Genomic DNA, 15,620 nt, shown 5'->3' with positions numbered 1-15,620 from the left:
GCCCAGCCCAGCCCAGGAGGCAGAGCCATGCCCGGGCCCTGCCCCGCTCGCTGTGCCCACAGCTTACACACTGAGGTATGCACCTGTGCTGCTTCCCTGCAGACTCTGTGTAATTCTTCTGAACTGATTTCTCCCAAACAGAGCCTTACACCTGTGGAGCTTGTGGAATCCAGTTCCAGTTTTATAACAATCTCCTGGAGCACATGCAGTCCCACGCAGGTAAGCTGGGCACTTTGACTCGCTGCAAGCAGAGAATTAAATTCTGTGCTGCTGCCTGGTGCTGACCCCAATGTGTGTCTGTGGGGTTCTCAGTGCTCCCCGTTCCCACAGCCCCAGTCATTTCACTGCAACAAACACAGTCATCCCTCAAAGGCTGGAGCACAGAGGCTCAGGGTATATTGTACATATTGCTCCTTTCCATAGGGAGAGAGGGAATGTGCCGTGCTAGCTCGGAGTCCATCACACTGCTCATTGCCTTTATCCAGAGCTAGCCAGAGAATCCTCATTGCATAAGCTCTTCCAGCAGGTTAAATCCCCCCTCGTGCCAAAGGGGTGGCTCTCATGGAGCAGGGCAGCAGAGCCTTTGCCCACACAAGTCCTGTCCTGTGCCTGTGTCTCCTGGAGTTCTGCAAAGGACTGAAATGTGTTCTCAGAAGAGGAATTTGCCATTTCAGCACCTGTGTTCAGTTCCGTCTCAGCTACCTCCAAATTAGAATTCGTAGGAGTCATTCCAGTGCTTTATTTCTAAGTCACTGTTTTTATTTCCTGTCTTGCTACATAAGAGATGATTTTAAAATTTCGAAGCCAAACCTGTTTCAAAGACAGCACTCAGCATATTCAAAAATGTAGAAACAGAATTTATTTTATATTGGCAGATTTTTTTTCTTTTTTTTTTCCCCTCTTGAATTCAAGTGAACTAACACAGTTTTAAGAACAGTTAAATCCCCTTTGACAGACCTGTGTTCTCCAGCAGACAGCTGCTCTGTTGAGATGCAGATGCAGGCCCTGAAGAAAGTGGCATTGGAGGACAAGAGGCTTGAGGAAAAGCATGTTTTCCTTTCAGTAATAATGTTAATCAAAGTTCTTATCTTGCTCTTTATTTTAGTTTTAGTCCTAATTTTAATAGTGTCACTTGAGTTCTTCATCCATGAGGTTCCTCTATTCCATTTCAGTTCCTGCTGGCAAACCTTAGTGCAGGCTTTGTGTTGTTCAGCAGCTACTTTATTTAACATCTGTGTGATGTTAGAGACTGTGAGAGCTCTTTGTTATCAGAAGGTGTGAGTTTGTGTTTCTAGTAGAGCACTGGGGTTCTGTGCAGTAATGGGACTCTGTGTTACCCCGAGGAGCAGTGGACTCTGCTCAGGGCAGGGCTGCCCTCACTCCCTGGCCTTGGGTCTGTCCTTGCTGGTTGTCCATGGCAGTTCTGCTGCCCCCACACTGTGGCATGACCATCCTGTTCTTCCTCTGGGCTCTGGGACTGAAATGCAGCATTTTGAGTTACAGCTCTGGTGACACCGAGCACAGGAGCTGAGGGGACAAGGGCAGCTCACTGGCAGGGTTGAACTGTGCAAGTTTTAAGCTAGTCCTACCTTCGGCTTCCTCCTTGTTTCTTCTTTACAAATGACCCGTGGGAGTGGTGCTGAGGGCTCCCTGTGAGGGTGGGCAGGCCCTGGCACAGGGTGCCCAGAGCGGCCGTAGGCTGCCCCTGGATCCCTGGCAGTGTTCCAGGCCAGGCTGGACAGGGCTTGGAGCAGCCTGGGACAGGGGGAGGTGTTCCTGCCATGGCAGGGGTGGGACTGGATGGGCTTTAAGGTCTCTTCCCACCCAACCTAGTCTGTGGTCCTGTGCTTGTTCCCTGGGCTTACTTTGGCCACAGAACAGGGTGGAGGGAGCAGTATCTGTGATTTGGCTCCTGTCACATCAGAGCTCTGAATGGGTAAATCCCCTCTTCCCAGCTCAGGATTCTCTTGGTAAACTCTGTTTTCTCACTGCTCTCTGCTCTGTTTACAAGTCCCATCCACTGCCTGGCTGCCTCCTGCTGAAGTCTCACTGGTGCAGTGACAGTGAGGTGTCCGTGTCTTCTTCAGCTGCTTTCTGCAGTGCCACCAAGGCTGTGCCCCATGTAGGGCACTGTCTCCTCCTGTGGCCTCTCGGGGTGTGGTGCCTGGCAGCCCTGTGCTCACGCCTCTCCCCTCCCTCCCCATGTGCAGCTGTGGGATGAGGGCAAAGCCAAAACCGAGGCAGGAACACTGTGGCCAGTGTTGGTGGGTGCCCAGCTCTGGGTGTGCTGTGTCAGTAGACGGCACTGAAGGTGCAGTTACCGTGGCAGCAAGGCACTTTGTTGCCTTCAGGCTGACAGGATGTTGTAGCGAGGTGAGGGTCGGTCTCTTTTCCCAGGGAACAACTGACAAGGGCAAGAGGAAACGGCCTCAAGTTGTTCCAGGGGAGGTTTAGATTAGAAGGGTTCTTAAGCATCCTGAGCCCAGGGCAGGGGTAGAGTCACCATCCCTGGGAGTGCTCAGAGAACACGTGGATGTGGCATTTGGGGACATGGCTTAGTGGTGAATGTGGTGCTGGGCTGGGCTGATGGTTGAATTAGATGATCTTAGAGGTCTTTTCCAGCCTAAACAAGTCTGGGATTCTGGGATTTCCATATCTAAGAAGCAGCATTGCCCCAACATTTCTGAAGTCTGGGAGTGCAGGGACCTTGCAGTGGTCAGCAGAACTGGTGGCACAGGATGCAGGGTCTGGGGACTCAGGCATGGCAGTGGTTTGTCCCTGGTCAGGGAATGTTTCATTTCAGGGATGCAGAGAGCCAAGAAGCCAGTATGGGTCAAATGCTCCCTCAGTTCATGTGTTCCACAGCCCAGTTTGGTTTGTTCTGTCTAATGTAAAGGGCTGATCTCTTCCAGTGGCTGTGCTGCCTCCCCTGAACCCTTCTCACGAGGGACAGAAGCCAGGGAATGTGCTGCTGGCCTCCAGAAGCAAAATCAGGGACATACTGGCTCTTGAGTCATCCAGAGGGCTGAGCCCGGAGGCTGGAAGGTAATAAGGAGAGATTATAGCTTCATAAAGCAGCTACACAGTGAGGAGAAGCAATTAGAATGTAAATTGGGTGCTGAAAGGCAGAAATAGAACAGCAGAACACCAGGCAGAGGAATTTGTTCTGTAATTACACTGAACAATATACAGCTTTGACTCCCTTTAGAGTACTTTGTTCAGGTTGAGTGCTGCCATATAATGCCCTTCCTACAATCTAGGCCTGAACAAACAAAAGGAGGACTAGGCTGAACCTGGATTAAAGGATTGGAGGCATGAAGAAAAATTAAGAACGATGATCTCTGTAGTTCACAGACTGCCTGATAAGGAAGATGAGGCTGAAATGTACAAATCTCATTAATGCCACTCTGAATGCCAGGAGATATTTGTATATAATAAATCCCCTGTTATTAGGAAATAAATAAAATAGTTACAGTGAGGAAATACAGAGGGCTTCTCCCCCTAGCCATCCCTCACCAAGACAAGGAGGACCTGAACCATAAGCAAAGTTAGTAAGCAACATGCAGCATTTTCCTTTGCCCACCCACAGATATTTGGAGTTGAGGACACTGGTGACATTGACTCAAGAGCAATTAGTCTGGCAGATGCTGGGGGAAAGGCGAAGTGTCCCATGTGGTCACTCGTGCACTCTGAAGCACCTCATGCTCTTCACATCTCTGCACAGCTGCAAAGGCCAGCCTGTGGCTGCAGCTGAGCATAGCAGCACTCTCTGGGTACCCAGCATGGCCAGGGATCTCCCCAGGCACACACAGGCCCCACGCAGTGCCAGAGGCTGTACTGGGTCATGTCCTGTCATGTCCTGGATTGCTCTGAGGGATTGCCCCAGCCTGTGCCAGTGCAGTGCCCACAGTGCCCACTGAGCAGCCTGTGCCTGCTGATGGGCAGGTCTGGAGTGCCTGGCAGTGAAGGGCAGAGCTGCTCACACTGGGGAGGACTTGTAAGGAGGACAGCACTGGAGCTCCATCACAGCCCTGCTGGTCTCCCTGCTTTCCCAGGTTGCTGGCACACATGGAGGAGAGCAAGAGCAGCTCTGCCCTGTCCTGTGTGTCCTGCTGCCCCCCAGAGCAGCCTGGCAGAGCTGTGGGTGCCTCAAGACACTGCTCCAAGTCATGTTTCTCCGCCCAGGGCACAGGGCAGGGTCACTGCACTCTGTTGGTGTCCCCAGGCTGCCGGGGCTGCCACCTGAGCTGGGCAGTCTACACTCCCTGTAAAATCACTGGAGAATCAGTGACTCCAGCTGAGTTCAGGTGGTTCTCACCATGGTGGTTCTCACTCTAGGAGAGGATCCAGTTCTGCCTGGGTGAATGAGTGGCACCCCTGAGTGTAAAAGGAGCCCTAATGGGCCACCTCAAAGAAGTGTTGTCTGACAGGTGTCCAGAATTAGGCATGATGAGTCCAGCTGTGATGAGCAAATGGCCTGTTCTGTTTTCCTTGGTTTTATTTCCATCCTTCTGCTCAGCCTGGTCATCAGTCTCTCCATCTTTCTGCTTCCTCTTCCAGACCATTTCACTGTGCACTGTTCCTTCACAGCCTGTTTCACAGCACCCTTTCATACTGAAGCACACTAAGAAGTAGATAATTTCCTCTGGAGGGTGGGGAGAAATTCTTGGGGCACAGGAGAGGAAAACATGGATATAATACAGGCTTTACTGATTTACTGATCTTGTTTGCATTTTCCTGTAAGATCCCATCAGACTGGCAGCCAAAATGTTTAGCCCAGTTACATACACAGAAATGGGAGAACAAACACAAAGACTTTTGGGGCACTTGACGTCTGCAGCCTCAGGGTGAGATGATCTTTGGTCCACAGTCCAGAGACTTTGGCTTTGTGTTTGCAGCCTGAGGCAGCAGAGAGAGCCCCAGAGGAGATGGGCCCTTGCTCTTCACGGGGAAAAAAACAGACCTGAAGGTTGCAGTGAGACTGAGCACAGCTTGAAAACCAAAGTGCTTTCCAGAGAGAACAGGGCAGCCACCTGCAGTGCAGGAAGAGGCAGGGAGGGGACAGAAGGATCAGTGTCTGTTCCACCTCATTTTGGAAGCAAATGAATGGCCCAAGTCAGGCTGAGCTTCCATTCCTCCTGGTGTGCAGCTTCAGCTCCTGAGGAAACATTCCTCAGGGTGGGCTGATGGCATCAACATCCCTGGTGCACAGGAGGATATGTGGCACATTTCAGCCACGTTTTGGGAATAGATAGGTTGTGAGTCCAAAGACAGTTTCAAGGTCCCTGAGGGGGCTGTGCGAGCTCACTGAAAGCTGCCTAGAAGCACAGAGAGCGTGGTGGGTTGTTGTCCCCTTAGTTAAAGGAGCCTTACGTAAATGCTGAGTAGTTGAGTAGTTTCTGCTTCTTTGTGCTTTAAGCATTATTTTGTGCTTTTAACCCCTCCCTGTCTCTTGCCTCGCAGCTGACAATGAGAACAACATTGCCTCCAGCCAGCAGCCCAGGTCACCTCTCCCCGTGGTTGAAGAAAAGTGGAAGCCGCAGCTCCAAAGAAATAACACCAACAACAGTACGTAGCAGCTTCTCACTTTGTCCCTGTCCAACAAGTGCCTCAGGGGTGCAGCAGTGATGGACACTGCACAAGGCCCTTGTCCTCACCAAACTGTATTTGATTTCACCTTAAATCATGTCCTACTTGGCAGAGCAGAGCACCCCTTCCCACTGCAGGAGTGCAACAAAGAACCCTGGGGTGGTTGGAAAAGTTTGTGAGGAAAATGCATTTGGTAGCTCCTGGAAGAAGGTAACTTCTGATCCAAGGTCAGACTTTCTGGCCTGGAGTTAAAAAACGAATCCAGTCATTATGGTGTGACAGAGGCACAGGTGCCCAGAGCAACCGTGACTGCCCCTGCATCCCTGGAAGTGTCCAAGGCCAGGTTGGACAGGGCTTGGAGCAGCCTGGGACAGTGGAAGGTGTCCCTGCCCATGGCAGGGGTGGGACTGGATGGGTTTTAATGTCCCTTCCAACCCAAACCAGTCTGGGAATCTGAGATTTGATGTCCATCTTTCCATCTGGGCTGAGTTGTGACTATCCCCACACCAGGGAGAGGATGCAGATCTGCTCCCTGCTGCTCTGACAAGAGCAGGGCCTGTCTCTGGAGGTTCCTCAGTCCAGAAACCTTGGGGGAACAAATCCAAGGTTGGAGTTGTCTCTTCCATCATCTGGGCATGTTCCACCTCTCTGGGGGTCTCTGAGAATTGTTTTGTGCCTCGTGCTCTCTCCTGCTGCGGTGGTGCTGACCTGGCCCTTTCTGTGCCCGCTCGTGTTTCCCTGCAGCGCCGGCCAGCGGCTCGGTGGGGAACAGCGCGATCCCGGAGAAGGAGCGGCAGAACATCGCCGAGAGGCTGCTGCGGGTCATGTGCACCGACCTGGGCGCGCTCAGCGTGCTCAGCGGCAAGGAGTTCATCAAGCTGGCGCAGACGCTGGTGGACAGCGGGGCTCGCTACGGTGCCTTCTCTGTCACCGAGATCCTGGGCAACTTCAACACCCTGGCTCTGAAGCACCTGCCTCGGATGTACAACCAAGTGAAGGTGAAAGTCACCTGCGCCCTGGGCAGCAACGCCTGCCTCGGCATCGGAGTCACCTGCCACTCGCAGAGCGTCGGCCCCGACTCCTGCTACATCCTCACCGCCTACCAGGTGGAAGGCAACCACATCAAGAGCTACGTCCTGGGGATTAAGGGCGTAGACCTTCGAGACAATGGTGATTTTATCCACCACTGGGTGCAGAACGTGCTGTCAGAGTTTGTGATGTCGGAGATCAGGACGGTGTACGTGACAGACTGCAAGGTCAACTCCTCGGCGTTCTCCAAGGCGGGCATGTGCCTGCGCTGCTCGGCCTGTGCCTTGAACTCGGTGGTGCAGAGCGTGCTCAACAAGAGAACACTACAGGCTCGCAACATGCACGAGGTGATCGAGCTCCTGAATGTCTGTGAAGACCTGGCGGGGTCCACAGGCCTCTCAAAGGAGACCTTTGGCTCCCTGGAAGAGACCTCCCCGCCGCCCTGCTGGAACTCGGTCACCGACTCCCTGCTGCTTGTCCACGAGCGCTACGAGCAGATCTGCGAGTTCTACAGCAGGGCCAAGAAGATGAACCTCATCCAAAACCTGAACAAACACCTGCTCAGCAACCTGGCAGCCATCCTGGCGCCGGTGAAACAGGCCGTGATCGAGCTGAGCAACGAGAGCCGGCCCACGCTGCAGCTGGTGCTGCCCACCTACGTCAAACTGGAGAAACTGTTCACTTCCAAAGCCAATGATGCTGGCGTGGTCAGCAAACTCTGTCACCTCTTCTTGGAGGCGCTGAAGGAGAACTTCAAAGTTCACTCGGCACACAAGGTCGCCATGATCTTGGACCCTCAGCAGAAGCTGCGGCCTGTCCCACCCTACCAGCATGAAGAGATCATTGGCAAGGTCTGTGAGCTGATCAATGAGGTGAAAGAGTCCTGGGCAGAAGAAGCAGAATTTGAACCTTCAACCAAGAAGCCTCGTGCAGCAGGGGAGGCCACAGCAGCTCAGGAAGAAGATTGGTTTGGGAAAAGTGAAGTCTATGATTATTTGCAAGAACCTCTCTTCCAGGCCACCCCTGACCTGTTTCAGTACTGGTCGTGTGTTACCCAAAAGCATATGAAACTAGCCAAGCTGGCCTTTTGGCTCTTAGCAGTGCCTGCTGTGGGTGCCAGGAGCGAATGTGTAAATATGTGTGAGCAGGCGCTCTTGATCAAAAGGAGGCGGCTACTCAGTCCAGAAGACATGAACAAACTCATGTTTTTGAAGTCCAACATGCTTTAAGACTTTGTTTTAATTAAAACAAAACTTTAAAACACTGTTCCAAACAAAGAAAAAGAAATTTAAGTTCTAAACACTGTGGACCTCATTATGAATGCCCCTGGAAACCAAGTGCTTTTTTATATATATATAAAAATATAAATATATATAAAATTAAGTTTGAAAGGAAAGCTGAGCACAGGAGAGAGACAGCCCTCTGCCAGGAATGTGCTCCTTTCCATAGATAGTGTGTGGACTTGACAGACTTTTTAATGTTTTCAAGTGGGCAGACGAATGGGAGGCTGATGTTCTAAAGTCTTCAGGCAGCTGAGTTCTAAAGTGACTTGAAGTTTCTTTTGTTTCTCCTCCACCCCACCTTTCCTCTTGTCCCCTGGGCCATCTTGCCATGGATAATCAGACTCCATTGACCAGACCAGTTCTGCACTGGACTTTGCTCCTTTGAATAACTGTACACCTTGAGGGCACTTGGCTGCAGCCTTCTTGGCATGGTGCGTGAATCAGGGCAGCTGTGTTCCATCAACACCGGTATCTTTAGAAATCAGGAAGGGAGGCTTTAAGGTTTTTGATTCTTAATTTTTTTTAACCTTTCCATATCCTTTTTTTTCCCAAAAAAACAAAAAGTTACTCCTCTGTCTCTACTCCCAGTTTTGAGTTACACATGGCAGCAAGTGACTAAGTTTGATTTCAAACTAAGATAAATGGTTCATGGCAGAAACTGTCAGTAGTTGCTACGTTTCTTGGCTTTATATTTTTTTACAGCAGAACTTATTTTCTGAACTCCCGGTGTTAATTATCTTTTCTGTGAATTTTGTACATCAGGTGTTCTCAGACTTGTTCTAGAGTAGCCCACTTGCAATTAAATAATGTTCTTATGGGAACCGCAGCATTCGTTTTTGTGGCAAAGCCTAGAAACCAGGAAAAGCAAATGGTGACAGCACAATGGCTGTGGGCCACCAGTGAGCTTGCCAGGTCTGCCAGAGAACCCTTGTACCTAAAGATTTTTGTTAAAAAGTGTCTCAGTGACACACAAACCACCCTTCCCAAGGCCAAGGACAAACCAAGGTGTATGATTTTTCAGGGGAACAAAGCTCACCAGTTTTGTCAAACTGGGGTTTGAAGGAAGCTTAGAGAAGTGCATGGGCTCAAAGATCCTTCTGAATGTAAGTGCTCCTGATTGAGTGCAAAGAATATCTTCCCCTTTTTGTTTGGAATGGTTTCCTCTAGTGGCACGAATGTCTTTTTGATACCTACAGTGCATTACACTACTTGTTCTGTTGCTGACCTGTTCTGGCCAGGAAGGCCACGGGCCCCGAAACATTCACGCGTAACTCTCTCACCCCAAATGCAATTAGAGATCCCCATAACCCCAAAGCATCTCGGTCACTCTGCTGTCCCCAAGGCCAGAGCTCCTGCAGGTACAGCTCCTGGGCTGCTGGACAGGCTCTGTCAGGTTTGGTGCCTCTTGGACAATTCCCAACCTCTGGTGCCAAACTGTGTATTTTTCACTGCTGGGACTTGTCTCCTGGAGGAAAACTGAAGTAAATTCTTCTTTTGTCAGCAGTCTCTCGTGCTTCCAGGAGCTCTGGAGCTGTGGTCCCAGCGGTGTGGGAGGGTTGGGAGGAGGGACTGGCCCTGCTGAGAGCAGGCTGGAGCCCTTCAGCAGCGCGGGGACTTTGCTGCTGGCTGGCAATGCAGGGGGAAACTGGAGACCCTCTCTGCAGTGCTGCTGTTGAGCAGATGTTAAACCAGGATCCCACCTGCCCAGCTCTGGCTGTAAGAGAAGTTGCAAGTTGCAAGACATGAGAAATAGCAAACCCAATCTCTCAGGCTTTGTGTGCAGATGCCTTGAACCTCACAGGCACTCCCTGACACTGCACTGCCACAGGACTCAGGGGCACAGTTTGCACGCTGGACCCTTCCCCACGCCAGGCTCACGAGGACAGACCTTGGCACCAGTGTCTTGCCCTTTCCAGCCCTTTCAGCCTTCCATTGCCTTGAGGCTGGTGTTTGGGTTGACCTCTCAGCACTGTTAACTGCCATCAGACCAAAACCATTGTCTCCTAAAATTTTAAGTTTTTGCCTAAAACACACAGCCTGCCACATGAACAGGAGCTGCTAAGGCAGAGGCTCTTGGACTCCTGATTTCCCTGTCAGTGGCTAATGGAGGGGTTGCTTGTAGGGCCAGCTTTCCTTCTTGCTGGTTTTGTTTTCTCCTGTACAAATCCTGCATGCCCAGCCACCAGTGGTAGCACAGCAGTTTGCAGGGCAGGAGAAACACGTGGCAGACGAAAATGGACCCTTAGTGAGATGTGTGCCAGGCCCACTGGTACCTGACAGCAGGAAAACTTGGCTGGTGCATGTCCCCAGACAGGATTAGCTGTGGGCACAGATGCCACACAGCTCAGCTGATGGATTGGCAGCTCCTTCTCCTCATGGCACATTACACCTTTTTGTGTGGCTCACCTGAGACCCTGAGAGCTCTTTGGTGCTCGGGGAAACATGCAAAGCCCTTGGATTCCTTTGGAAAGACAGCTCCAGTCTCCAGCCCTCCTTTGCTAAGGGACATGTAGATGATTTCTGTGGAATTTGTGAACTTGGGCTCGTGTTGTCTGTGCGAGGCACCGAGGATGGGAAGTGAGCAGAGTTAGCACAGCTGTAAATCCCTGGAACTGAAAATTGGGCAAAATGCTGGGATTTGTGCCCAGCAGTGGTGCAGACTGAGGGCATGCATGCAGGAAGGCCACAGCCACCCCTACCTCCCATCCCACCTCCCCTTTCCCTTCTCACACTGTGGGTTTGGCACCAGAGCTGGGGTTTTCTGCTGGTGCTGACCAAAGAGAGGGATGGACTGGCCCTCTCCCCCATCCCAAAAACTGCCTCTCTGAGGCAACTTCAGTTGTAGTTGCACTAATGATGCGTGTTAAGCAGTGATGTCGGGCAGATGAGATTCTCCCAAAGACTTAAAAACTCAGCAGCTGGAAAGGCAAGAGAAAACCTAAAGGCCTAAAATGGAGCATTCTCAGAGGTGGTGAGGAGAGGGGCTGCTTGGGCAGCCCCTTCTCCAGAGACTCAGTGGAGGAAGGTGCAGCTTTTCCTGACTCTTGCATATGGCTGCAGGGTGCCCCGCTCAGAGGAGCTGTTTGTGCTGGGCCTGCTCCAGGCTCTCTCTGGGTCACTAAGGCCTCAGTAAAAGCAGTGAAGCACATCTGGAGCACATGCAATTACCTTAAATGCCAAGCCTTTGCTCCTCTTCCTTCTTCCTTCTTCCTTCTTCCCAGCTTGAATTCACATTCCAGGGAGCAGAAGTACTTTACCAAGGTCTGAAATTTGGAAGCTCTTATTTGTCAGGTTGCTCCAAGCCGAGCTGCTCAGTTCGTGCTCTGTGGTGCCCCAGAGGTGCAGGGCAGCAGGGTGTTGTAGGGAGCACTGCTGGTCCTGGGCTGGCAGACTGCTCAGGAGAGGCTCTGAATTTGGCCAGGGCGGTTGTGAGGTTCTGCTCCCTTTGAGTTGGGAGAAGTCCTCAGAACTGGGATTATCCTCTGGTGGGTCATGTTAGGAATTTACCTTCTGCTTGTTGGTTTTCTTTAATCTCCCTTGTGAAATGTGTCAGGGTGCAGGAATGGTGTGTGGCCTCCAGGCATCCACCTGTTCCTGCTGCTGACTGTGCCTGACCTTGCAGACTTCTCTTCCTGGCTTCACAGTTTGCTCTGAGAGCATTCTGACCTTCAGGTGGGGAACAAGCACCACCAGGTGAACTCCAAGAGGGAAAGGGTCTGTCTGAACACTTTGTTACTGAAGAGGGTTGGGATAGTGGCAGAGCTCTTGAGGAGGTTGTTTCTGTGTGGATGCAGCAGCCAGGCGGTCAGGAAGAAGCTGTCTCCTGTCTCTCAGTAGGCAGTGGTTGTGTTTGGCTTGCAGGATGGACTTGGTGTCTTGCATCTGAGTCGAACTGAGATGGAAATGAACTTCCCTTTCTGTCCAAGCTCTCTGTCTGTGCTGAGGAAACTGCTGTGGGTGGGTTTGAACTGGTGCAATCTGCAAAACTTTCTGTGAAAGCTGACTGTGGGCTCAGGTTTTGTCTAACTCAGTTATTCCTTCATTGCTGGTTAAGCCAGTTTAACTTTGAGCTGAACTGGTTTAAGCGTCCACACAAACCACCTGCACTGGTTTATCTGTGCTTGCTGGGTAGAGATGATGTTCAGCAGCAGCTCAGGGAGTCATGACCCTTATGTGAATTTTGCAAATGAATTTGCAGCAGATGCTCTCAGAACTTGAGAATGACTGAAAATAGAGGGGAGACACTTCTGGAAATGACTTGAGCTCTGAATGGTGGCATTGGAGTGTCCAGTGAGATGGCTGAAGTGGGTTGGGTGTTTTTTCTCCAACTGTCTGCAATAACCCAGAAGGTTTAGCATGGGAAAGAATTACCAAAAATATTTGTGTTGGTGGCTGAGTCTGCTCAGAGGGACAAGTTCCACTCTGGCCGTGGTGAGCACAGGACAGGGGACTGGAACCTCCTGCTGCTCTCACAGTGCCCTGGGCATTTCTAGGCAGCACCGTGTTACTGATGAATCAAAAGACATTAAAAGTGCAGCCAGGAAGGTGCTCCAAGGCTGGGAGTGCTGTTCTGTGCTGAGGAGAGGCTTGGATCTCTGATTGCACCTCTTGGCTGAGGGAGAGGCGGGAGCTCCTGAGAGCATTCACACAGGAAGGGACAAGCTGTTCCCTAGGCAGTAATTAGGAGTAATGGGAGAAAAATAAAATAGAAACTAAAGGCAGATTCTGGGAAATCTCTTCAGGGAGGAGAACTCTGTTCCTCTGGGAGGAGTCTGTGAGGGGAAGGTATTTTGAGCCCTTGAAGCCCTTTGAGTCGTTGAAGACAAGGCTGCAGAGCGGAGCTCGCTCCATGAAACATGGCTGGACCTTGCCAAGAGAAAAGGAACTGGGTGTAGGGGTGGGAAGTGCCAGGTTCCTGCCCAGACCCCTCCAGGAGGGTTCACAGAACCTTTTCCTCCCCATCCCCTCACCCATCACCAGCACGAAGCCCTTGCCAGCTCTCAGTGCATCCATCAGCCGGGTTCCATCAGGGAGGGAGGCGGCGGAGGGGAAGCGCCAGTGGAGGAGCAAATGTCTTGTCAGATCAGCGTGGGGGAGGGTGTTCAATGTCTGCCTGCCTCTGCTGGGCTTTTCTGTGCTGCTCCATGATCTCGGGTCCATGGGATTCCCTGGGAATGCCCAGAACCACCGGCTGAGCCCCGTGCCCCGTGTCAGACCTGACGCTGTCCTCTGTAGCAATAAGAACTCCCTGTGTGTGGGACCTGTCCCCTCACAACTCTGTCACCTCCTGGGGCTTCTGGAAGTGTCCCTGAGCAAACACTGAGGCCCAGCTGAGCTCTGTGGGACAGGCCTGGGACAGTCTGCTTACGCTAGGCCAGAAATGGTGAACCAATGAGAGTGGGTTGCCCTGAAACTTAATTTTACCTATTGAATGTTTGTGGGATTTCTGTTTAATTTCAGGTTTAGTTTGGCTGCTTAGTTGAGGTTTTTTTCCTGTTACGAGTCCTTTGTAACTTGACAGGAGAGTTTTGCTCACATACCCATAGACCCTGAGGGGTTCCTTATCCATAGGCAGCTGAGTTGGAATTTTTGGCTCTTGAAACAAGGAATGATGACTGGCAGGATTTTCTGCAGCATCCCTGACAGTGGGACCTAGATGAGCAGCTCAGGCTTAATGATGGGAATATTGTAGGAATATTGTTGATGAGCACGGACACATCCAACCCTTACTTTTTACAACCAAAGCTCCTAAAAAAGGCACTTCCAGCCTCACTGGCCTCGAATCCTTGTTCTCACCTCCCGGAGGTTCTCGTGGCAGTCTCTGCAGTGTCTGTGGATAGGCTGAGATTGTTTTTTCGAGTGGGCTGGGGGTGTGGGAGAAGGGATAACTTTTTCCCTTGCTGTGTAGAAGGACCTTCCCCTTCAAGGAAGGACATGTGTTCTGGAAGGAGCAGCAATTTTAGGAGCTGTTTTCCATGGTCCCTTGAAGCTTACTGGTACTTTAATAGTCCTTTTTTTGAATTGTTTGAAGGAAAGCTGGTAGTGGGTGACCTGCACAGTGGTGGCAGGTGGCAGCCCAGGCTGTCAGTGGGGGGAACACTCTGCCCAGGCCGTGAGGATTGTGGCCCACGCCGTAGCCAGACAGTGTCATGGTGACAACCTAACATCAGGAGATCCTTGTTTGCAGCCAGTCTGAAAAGAGAAGCTGTTCCTCACTCATAAGTTCCATTTCCCAGACCTCCTCCTGGGAGCTGAACTCTTGTTTCATCAAGCAAAGGATTTAATGTTCTCCTGCCCCTCCTGGCCCTCCCTGCCCTCAGTAACTCGTGTTCCTTCCTTTCTGTAGATGCAGATGTTCTAGGCAATACCACAGAGCACCCGCGCTGCGAGTGCGACCATGTCATCTTAAAAAATACAAAAAAATATACAAAAAATATACAAAAAATATCTTTTTTAGGCCAGAGTTTTCTACAGGTATTAATGAATATTTTTCTTAATCCTTATAAGTTTTATGTGTTTAATATTTCTTAATACCGGTAGCATTAATTTATACTTTTGTAGCAACACAATATTTTTATAAACCGCCACCGCTGGCTTTGTCTTCATAACGGGAAACGCGCGGGCAGCTGGCCCCGCGCTGTACCATGTACTGTATTTAAAAGGTTATCTAATGTCACACTTGCTGTGTTAATAAACAAAACAAAACCTGTTTGAAGTCTCATGTATTGTTGGTGTGGATCAAATGACTCACTAGAGAGCAATATTGCACGGGGTTGAGTTGCTGATTTTCATTGTGATATGCGAACGCTTGAGGCCAACTCAAGTTCTGAGGTTTTTTTTTTCTTTTTAGGATTTTGTTTTGTTTTTGTTTTGTTTTGGGTTTTTTTTTCCAGCTAAATAAATTCAGTGCTGTTTGAAACTTAGACTGACGTCAAATGAAAAGGATTATTAAAGAAAAAAAATATCAAGGTGTTTAAATGTTGCTGTTTTTACAAGTCTGTTGCTGTCTGAATGGAAATATTCCACAAGAGAGGAGGAATAGTTCCACTTAGCTTCCAAAGGGGCCGAGCGCTCCTGGCCAGAGCTCGGTTATTTGGAAATACCTTAGAGACATGTTTCTGCAACATTCTTTTCAGAATTGATGCCAAGGCAGAAGACAAACTGTAACTGTAAGAAAGCATCCGTTGCTTGAGGATTTTCATGTCAGTGTTGTATTTATGGTTTTACAATAAAACAACCTTTAGGGAAAAAAAAAGTGTCTGGGGTTTTCTATATTTTCTGTATTTCAAGCTTGTGACTGGGACATCCCCAGTGCTGTTGTGAGAAGTGGAAGTGACCTGGATCCCAGCAGTGGTGTCTGACGGATCCCAGAGAATCATGGAATGGTTTGGGTTGGAAGGGACATCCAGTGCCACCCCTGTCATGGGCAGGGACACCTTCCACTGTCCCAGGCTCCTAGCGCCATCCAGCCTGGCCTTGGGCACTGCCAGGGATCCAGGGGCAGCCACAGCTGCTCTGGGCACCCTGTGCCAGGGCCTGCCCACCCTCCCAGGGAACAATTCCTTCCCAATGTCCCATGCAGCCCTGCCCTCTGGCAGCTCACAGCCATATGAACTCGGCAGCAGGACAGCTCCACATCCCACATCCCCGGAGCACTCAGAACCTCCCAGAGCATTTCCCAGAGCATCCTGTGTCCCACACTCAGTTGCCAGGGGTATG

The 15,620-nt window shown here is 50.7% G+C and overlaps 1 protein-coding gene across 11 annotated transcripts in view; it reads left to right on the top strand.

Annotated features, from left to right (window-relative positions):
- The window catches only part of ZNF618 (zinc finger protein 618), a 147,222-nt gene extending 132,075 nt beyond the window's left edge, over positions 1 to 15,147 (top strand). For 10 of the 11 annotated variants that reach the window (XM_038156725.1, XM_038156721.1, XM_038156730.1 and 7 more), the window contains 3 exons: positions 142 to 219; positions 5,464 to 5,568; positions 6,334 to 15,147. In XM_038156725.1, the coding sequence (XP_038012653.1) occupies positions 142 to 219; positions 5,464 to 5,568; positions 6,334 to 7,847 (1,697 nt within the window). In that variant the 3' untranslated portion in view covers positions 7,848 to 15,147. The remainder of the gene's footprint in view (positions 1 to 141; positions 220 to 5,463; positions 5,569 to 6,333) is intronic. The other variant, XM_038156727.1, reaches the window with a different exon arrangement.
- The last annotated feature ends 473 nt before the right edge of the window (positions 15,148 to 15,620 follow it).

The sequence above is a fragment of the Motacilla alba genome, chromosome 17 (genome assembly GCF_015832195.1).
Source record: "Motacilla alba alba isolate MOTALB_02 chromosome 17, Motacilla_alba_V1.0_pri, whole genome shotgun sequence".
In the NCBI taxonomy this organism is placed as follows: domain Eukaryota; kingdom Metazoa; phylum Chordata; class Aves; order Passeriformes; family Motacillidae; genus Motacilla; species Motacilla alba.
Note: the sequence above shows the minus strand (reverse complement) of the source record. Positions and strands in the feature narration are given on the sequence as shown.